At 41.6% G+C, this 8,666-nt stretch overlaps 1 protein-coding gene across 1 annotated transcript; it reads right to left on the bottom strand.

Moving 5' to 3' along the window:
* Positions 1-47: 47 nt before the first annotated feature.
* Positions 48-7,146, bottom strand: dnajc18 (DnaJ (Hsp40) homolog, subfamily C, member 18). Its single transcript, XM_035178073.2, has 8 exons — positions 6,648-7,146; positions 5,153-5,312; positions 4,763-4,908; positions 3,955-4,161; positions 3,711-3,823; positions 3,261-3,370; positions 2,969-3,141; positions 48-2,311 (listed from the first exon to the last, which is right to left on the bottom strand). Exons 1-8 carry the CDS (start codon positions 6,772-6,774, stop codon positions 2,187-2,189), a joined length of 1,161 nt encoding a protein of 386 aa, XP_035033964.1. The 5' UTR covers positions 6,775-7,146; the 3' UTR covers positions 48-2,186.
* Between the last annotated feature and the right edge of the window lie 1,520 nt (positions 7,147-8,666).

Consider the following 8,666-nt stretch of genomic DNA (forward strand, 5'->3'; position numbering starts at 1 on the left):
CTATGTGGAGAGAGGAAAGTGTAGAGAAACCCAATGCCACTCATCTCTGTTGCAAGGTCGTAGTTTTATTATGACTGATTTCACTGCTGATAGAAGCTGCAGGATGAATGAAGTAATATACAAGAGCGCTCACTACTCAGATTCAGAAAAAAATGCATCAAAACTTCATGAGCCACATTTCACCCTCCAGCAGGTAAACGATCTTAAACATGGCCCAAGAAAACCAAGAACTTCTCAGGCTGAGGAGGTGACGTAAAGTCAGCCAATGACCTGATCCCAGTCAGATTCCACTTACTGACGACTAGACTGGTGGATCTGTCTGGTTACCTTTGAACCCCAAAACCTCCATCTCCCACTGATTTTAAATCATGTCATTAATCAACTGAAATTAAAGTTGAAGCTCGGTCTGAAGAACAACCTTGGTAGCCGTCAGGACAGTTTCACATAATGCACAGATGCCCGTGTCACCTGTATGTTTTATTTACCTGCTCAATAATGTGAGCAAACACATCAGACACTGAGACAAACCAACCACAGAATCACACATGAACGAGTCAAAGCATCTTCTGGATACACGTTTAATTTTCTGGTACTTCTGGTTGAAGTGTACAACCACACTGACTGATACCAAAACCTGATCTGTGTGTGTGTGTGTATCACAGTTACAGTTTGACATGTCTGTGAGTTAGTGTGGCCCTGAATACTCTCTTAGTAACATTTAGTGTGTGTCAGTAGTCATGTTTGTGTGTGTTCACCGAAACAAGAAAATAAATATGCAACTAATAACACTCTCTCACAAGGATGCATGCAACAGTCATGACATGGAACACAGGGTTAACTATGAACGTAAAAGTGCTTGAGATGAACCTGAATCTTTCACAAATACGAGAACAGCTAAGGCAGTTTGGCAGTCGTAGTGCACAGCGGCCAGTCTTCATGTCTGTTGAGGGTTTGATTTAAAGAATTAACTACTTCACAAAGTTAGTGTCCTACTAATGACAAGATCAGTAAAAGTCACAGTTCTAGCTGCGGGACTAACTGTTAATACTGTTCGGATTTTAAAACACAGTCTCTCTTTTTTTTTATATAAAACATTATATAAATAAAAAGGTGCAGGGTTTATAAAATATTTAGAAATTTGACATGAAAAGCTTTTTATTTTCCTGGCGCAATATGTTAACTTCTGCATGGTTACTGAAAGGAAGGTATTGCATGACACTAAAGCCCCAGTAACATCACAGGTGTGTGTGTGTGTGTGTGTGTGTGTGTGTGTGTGTGTGTGTGTGTGTGTGTGTGTGGGGGTCTTTTGGCTGAACCAAGCTGCTTGTGCCAGATCAAAATTACGTCTAACGACACACAACAGTCATTTCTCAAACTTGAACCTCAAACGAATCGTTCTCCAATGGAAGAAGCTAAACAACCGAACGCGTATGGAAGCAGTCGTGCGAGGAGCAGGAAGCTCTACTGAAGAAGAAAGCCTAGTTTTTTTGGCAAAATACATCGATCAGAAATATGTGGTTATGTTTTGTAAAATGTTTCCCTACTGTGTGCTCCTTTATTTCTATAATCCCAGAAGTCAAATTGCCTGATTAACCACAGTATCCTATCTAACATCTGATTTGACTCCTCCTCTGTCACAGTACAGAAGCTCTCCCATTTCTTTTAAGATGACCGTATTATTTAAATTATTGTTCCTAGTTACTTCCTACAGAAAAACAACATGAGCCAAGATGCTCAGTAGTAACATTCACTCAGTTAACTATTAAATAAATACCTAAGATTTAAATGAGAACACAAAAAACATTCAAGACAATAAATAACTACAAAACCTAAACAAATAAAACGTGTGTGTGTGAACATACAACTGCTTTCAGAACCCCAAAGGGAGACTCGGTGTGTCATGCCGTTTCTATAAGAAAGTTTAAAGGCTCTGACACATCATACGCACTGCAACAGTGAGTCTGCACGCAATGCTGCTACCATCAGACAGCCCACATGCAACTCTTCATTTCTACCGTCCAACAGGAGAGAAGGCACATTGTTTCCAGTGGCATAATCTCCCACTGACTGCGCTGTACCCACGGAGATTTCTTTACAAAGTGGCCAGATTGGATAAATTACACACTTCAGTAATATGCACTGTTGTAAAGTCTGTAAAGAAACGTGCTCTGCTCCCGAAACAGTCCTCATTTGCCTCTTTGACGGCCGACCAGCCGATGCAGCTTGTCACAGTTGTCCAGCCTCATGGACTCGGCCTTCTGCTTCAAGCGCTCATCACGGTAAAGTTGTCCGAGGTTTGCCAAGTCGGACTCTGAAACGGAGAGAAAGAGAGAAAATGTTTTTACACTTCTACACACTGGTACATTCCTTAATTTCGTTGCAACAGTAATATCATTGCGGTATCGCATCAACAACTTCAGGCACAACACTCAACACTTGTTCATATGAACATCCTCGTCGTTCAAACATAATATCGTCGGGGGCAAAGACAGCATCCAATCCTGCGAGCTGCTTCCGCTGCCACTTCTTCTTCTATTGCTGTCTCAACATCCTGCAATTGGTCCAAAAGTCTAAGGAACCAAAGTATAGTTCAGTTTTATCTGGACTGAGACCAGCTCTTTTGGTCGGACTACGTTTTTGGTCGGACTGTGATTCGAGGAACCTTTCACACCTCATATTTTGGATCAGACTAAACTGAAAAGTCCAAAGGTCTGGATCAAACAACTGATGACAGAGGGTTATATTGAAAGACCCACGCCCGCATCTCTACAGGGAATACGACGTTATAACCAGCAGCCATGACCAACATTTACAAAATCCACCTGCTAAAACCTTAGTTTAATCCACGGATACAAATTAAGCGTCTACTTCTCTCACAGGAAACAATATAAAGAGATTTCACATGAATCAAGAATTCACTGTAACTAGAACAGACTCCTCGTGTCAGCCCAGTGAGCTGCTCACTTACTCTGCTGTTTCTCTTTCCAGCAGCTGTTCTGCAGGTGTTCAATATAGTCACTCTCAATTGTTTGCTCGAGTTCATCCAGCGCAGCTCCGCGGTATTCCTTCTCAAAACTTTTATCCACGTAGTACGGTACGCCCATGTGCTGAGTTTCCCTGGACACCACCAGCCCCAAGGCCCTGAAACCCAACCACATCATTTACATTTATTCAGTGCAATAATGGCGTCAATGGTGGTGGAACCCAAGTGGTTTTATTTAAATGTCACCAAGGTAACGCCGATGCTGCGGCAGACTCACGGCTTATAGAAGAGACTGTAGGGTGGGGTACTGGCCATCATCTGAGTAAACACTGATATGAGGATTAGCACAAGCACGGGGAGAAGCTGCAGGAGCGCTGTGAAGGTGTTCTGTGGGAAGAGAGAAAAATCAGCACAGATTACAAAGCATGTAACACTTTATGTAGGCCGCACTGATACTGTGTTCATGCCAGCGTGGTACTTCTGTGTCTTTAAAGAGAACTGTGAGGTTGCACAGCAGTAAAAGCACTTCGGTTATGAGTCAAGTAAATGAGTGACATTAAATAAATGGTTATCAACTGCAGCCATGTTAAAAGCATGATCAAAAACCTCATTTCACCACTGCACATTAATGATTAGGATCTCCACAGGAGGATCACAATATAACACTCAATATAACATTGTGGCTGTCGAAAAAGGGATTTATCTTTTTGTTCAGTGAGTCACTGACCTGACTCTGGTTGTCTTCCACCACCTCCTCGCGCCTTTCATAAGCACGTCGACGACGAGGCTGATAGAACTGAGAGTAGGAGGCTCCCTGGTTGGTGTACACGTGGATGTTTCCTGTGGAGAGAGACACACAGTTCTAGAACATCTACACTTCTAAACAAGACCGCAGATAATATGTTTTCAGAGTGGCTAACAGCAACAATCCAAAACAAGACTGACACAATAATAAATCCTACACAACTCACCTGTGGGAAACCTGCCTCCAAAGAAAATGTTAAAGAGCTCCTCTGGGGAAATGTCGGCCTCAAAGTCTCTGTTGAAGCTTCGGTAGTGTCCGTGGCGACTGTGGCTGGATGGTTGGGGTGTGTTTGAAGCTGCAGACTGGTCTCCATACTGATCATACTGTTGCCTCTTTTCTGGATTGCTCAGTACTGCATATGCATTTCCTATTGCTGTTGGGAGAGAGAAGATGAAGATCTAGATAAAGATGTATCATGTATACAATGATTCTAATATAAGTTCTGAAGTTATAAGAATTTTTTTCTGATTTCTAACCTTCTTTATGTATATTATTGGCAACGGACATCAGAATTCAGTTGTGTCTGAGTTATGACTTTGAGAAGCTGTTTGAAGTTGGACCTAAATTAGCTGATGTGTATTACGAGCATTACTGCTGCCTGGAACTGCTGACGGTGCTCTTTTGAGAAAACTGACACGCATTTGTCCCTTTCACCTTGTGCAGCATCTCTCTGTCATATCTCTCTTTGAACCTAAGCTCAACACAGAATTCATAAACAGGATTAAAACTGGTAAAATAAAGTGACCAAGCTTAGAGCCTCTGCCCTGCTGAGGTTGGTTTAAACAAGATACAAGCATGAGAATGCTGCTCTTGAACTGACTGGGAGGTCAGCCTTCGGTGAATGGTGGTTAACTGAGAAAATAATATATTCTAGGATATTATTGTGGGATCAGTTGAGTCTTTTCATTAAATGAGAGCAATGTTCAATATTATGGTTGAAACCAGTCACACAAAAATAAGGTTTTTGTTAAAACCTTTGAAAGCATCTGTGGCTCCCGGGGCAAAGTTCTTGTCAGGGTGAAACTTGAGGGCCAACTTCCTGTACGCCTTCTTCAAATCTTCATCGCAGGCATTTTTGGTAACACCCAGGATTTCATAAAAATCCTTGCAATTCTTTATCCTGCAATAAGAAATTAATGTTAGTGAACATCTTCACGTGGTAGTTACATGGACATTTACAGGGAGCTCCATCCAACAGTCAATATTATATCTACATGCAAAGTGGGGCTGCACTGATCCGATGCTGATACTGGAAAACTGAACCATTAACATGTTGGCAGCTGGGATGTGGTGCCGAGCAATGACAGAGATCAGACTCTCATGAGTGTTAAAGACAAATGTGAAAGAATAGAGTCCCCGTTCACCTGAGAACACCGTGTCGCTGATCCTCGGTGTAGGTCTTCTTTTCGTCACCACTCGCATCACAGTTTCTGATGTCCTCATCTCTCCAACCCGTTGGTGGGGGCACGTGGTTTGTTTCCGGGGCTTCACTGCTTCCATTCCTTACTATGGCATCTATCAGCACTACAGACAGAGAAGAGTGTCAGAGTTCGGTCGACAATTCTTGAAATTCTTCCCACGGTGTTGTCTTGATGGTGGTGGAGAGCACTGTCAAACAAACTGCTCCAAAAGTGGTGAAGCTGAAGGGCATAGTATTTGCTCAACATAATTTTCATACTATAATCATTTCTTCCCTTCTAGGGCTGGGAGATACGGTCAAAAATCATTTGAAAATAATCATTGTCATATCAGTCGATATTGATAATTACTATAAATGTCACAATATTATTTATTTTAAATTTAAAGACTGATTTTGTTCCTGAGTGAAGGTTGTAGTTTTTATTATGTCATCAATTATGTGTTATACCTTCTCACTATGTTTTGCACAATTCACAGCTATTATATCAATAGATATTGGACTGTTATATGGCTATTGATGAAAACTATACTGAAATAATTATTGATACTGTTTTATCACCCTGCCCTGAGTGATTCCTAGCACTCAGCATGAATGAACATGCAGAATGAACAGAAGTCCACGTGTTTATTCATCATTTCTCCTGACACACATATTTATAGTATGAGCAGAGTGATATTGACCATGCAGTATACACCAACAACAAAAAGTCTTCCCTCGCACAATATATGCAAAATCACATTGAGACTGACACTTACTGCCCCGTGCATGTTGTGTTCAAAGGGCCTAAAGAAATATTTTAAAGATTAAGGTTTAACTGCATCTCGCTGGAAATTAAAAAAAAAAAATTCCTCTAGCCAAGTTATCTTGGTTCAGATTCAGGCCCACCCACCTTTGATCATTTAACATTTTCACACATATATACATTCATACATACATGTATAATTTTTATTGACTCCACATAAGCATTGGCCCTTCAAGCTCCAAGGTGATTTTAAACACTAGGTGGCGTTGTGAGCCATGTTTCACCCATATATGTAGATTTCTTTTAATACACTTGCTAGTAAATGTGATATTAAAACCAGCATTAATGTGTTTCATCAAAGTTCAGCTATATAATTTAGTTTATAGCACAGAAACACGTGTAACTGTGCAGGATCTCGTTAAATATACAGGTGAGAATAACGTTTATTGATAAGTAATCAGGCAGAGAAACGATGGGATTAACACACAGCGCCTCCTCACTGTCCGTCTGTGAACTGCAGCAATGGAGCAGTAATAAATCCCTGCAGTATCCTGAACAAACAGCCTAAAATAATGTTAAATAAATACCAATCTGAAAATAACGATGTTCTGAGATGTGCAAACATATGAGTAGGTCAGTCACTGGAGCCGGGTTAGCTTGACATAGCGCTGCAGCGTTAGCAGGCGGCTAATGTTACCTCTGGCCCGGGTGCTGGGGTAAATATTCTGGGCTTCGTGCAGCAGCTGCAGCGCCTTGTCCTTCCGCCCCGACCGCAGACACAGCTTGGCCTTCTCGATCAGCCGGTCCGCCTCCGCCTTGTCCATGTCCCCGTCGCCTTACTGGGGCTGTTGGGCCGACACTGGTCGCTGTCTGCGGAGCTCTGTCCCCGGTGCAACGTGCGTCAGTGCGAGCATACGGCGACGCGGCCCCGGTTAGCCGATTAGCTTAGCCCGCTGACAGCTGCGTAACGGTTCAGCTGGGTCCGAGGCTGCGGCAGCTCACTGTCCGGGGAGCAGACGGCGGTGGACGGCGTCAGGCGGAGAACAGGCCTGCAGCTGAGCCATGGTTTTTCTTTTTAAAAAGACGTGAGTCTGAGGACGGGCCGTTTAGAGACTTGTGTTCTTTTTAGATTCCGCTGAGTTTAAAGGGCCACAGCTGAAATACACTGAGCCGTTGGAGCCGTGACAACACGTCATTTCCTGTGGAGTGAGGTCTGAAATCTGTTTTTTTAGATGAAAGCATATTCACAACAAAATCATTTGTATGTGTATGTGTATGTGTATTATTAGTAATTTTATTATTAGTAATTGCATTATTATTATTAATATTATACAAAAAATTCCAAACTTAAAGGTTCAGTGTGTAAGATTTATAGGTGAAAGGGATCTATTGGCAGAAACTGAATATAAAATAATCCTAGTGATGTTTTAACTAGTGTGTTTCATCTAAACTGTATGAATTGTTGCTTTCTTTACCCTAGAATGGGCCCTTTATACTTAAATACTTTCTCCTAAAATATTGTATATTTAAATACTTTATATTTACATCAGGAGCAGGACCTCTCTACGGAGGCTGCCATGTTTTTTACAGTAGCCCAGACTGGACAAACTAAACACCTTTTTAGTTTTTATGACAACTGAAGGCCTCCACAGGTTCTCTTTCATGTTCCCACAATGAGCAGCACTTTTGTGACTGTGGAGAGAAAAAACTCTCGAATTACCTGGAAGAAACCTCGAGCAGAACCAGACTCAATGTTGGCGGCCATCTACAGTACCTCAACCTGTTAAATATGCAAAGCAGGAATATACCTAACTATGTAACTCAGCCTTTCAGCTACGTTAATTTGCCGCCAGTGCTTCGGGATGGGTGCACTATGAAAACAGGTTTAGTTTGTAGTTCCAGGCAAACAAGTGTTTTTAGTATTCACTGGCTCATTACTCTTTTTGTTGTCTAATAAATTGAGTGATTTGAACACTAATTTAAGTTTTCGAGGTCTGAAATCTCGAGAAAACCTTGTTCTGTTATTCACCTGGATTTGTGTTTGTTAGCAAGTGTCTAGTAAAGCTGCTGCTGCATTTAAGATATTTTTCTTGTGATGTATGCAAGTGCAGTGGCTATGAAGCATAGACTGTATATAAAGATGGACTTCTCCACTTCCTGCCACTACCCATAATATCCTGGATATGAACGCTGACATCTTGTAGCAAAGACGCTATTGACACCAGAGTCTTCACACTGGAGCCACTATATCAAGGTCGCACCTATGCACGCAATCGACCAATCGTGAGTCAGTCTCAGTTATGTCAATCATGATGTTTTACCTTGTTTTATAATATCGAATGAGTACTTAATACCAAACCTACTGGTGAGAACTACCTAAAACCATCCGTAAGAAGTAAACTTTTGATGCGTTTTTGGACTTTATTTTGTTAAATCTCCCATCCACTAACATAGAGGAGGCAAGGCTTTTGAACTATAGTTTAACCAGCCACCAGGGGGCGAACAAGACACTGGATGCTTCCATTTTTGGGTCCATCTTTAGTCAGTCTATGCAGTGAGTTATTCATCCATCCATCCATCCATGCATTCATATCTATCTGTCTATTTGTCTATCTGTCTATTTGTCTACTGATACTGAGATCAGGTTCTTGGTTGACTACACTGAGCACAAGTAGCCCCTTATTATTTATTTATTGAGGGTTTGTATCTGGATGTC

Source organism: Hippoglossus stenolepis, chromosome 15, assembly GCF_022539355.2.
Source record: "Hippoglossus stenolepis isolate QCI-W04-F060 chromosome 15, HSTE1.2, whole genome shotgun sequence".
In the NCBI taxonomy this organism is placed as follows: domain Eukaryota; kingdom Metazoa; phylum Chordata; class Actinopteri; order Pleuronectiformes; family Pleuronectidae; genus Hippoglossus; species Hippoglossus stenolepis.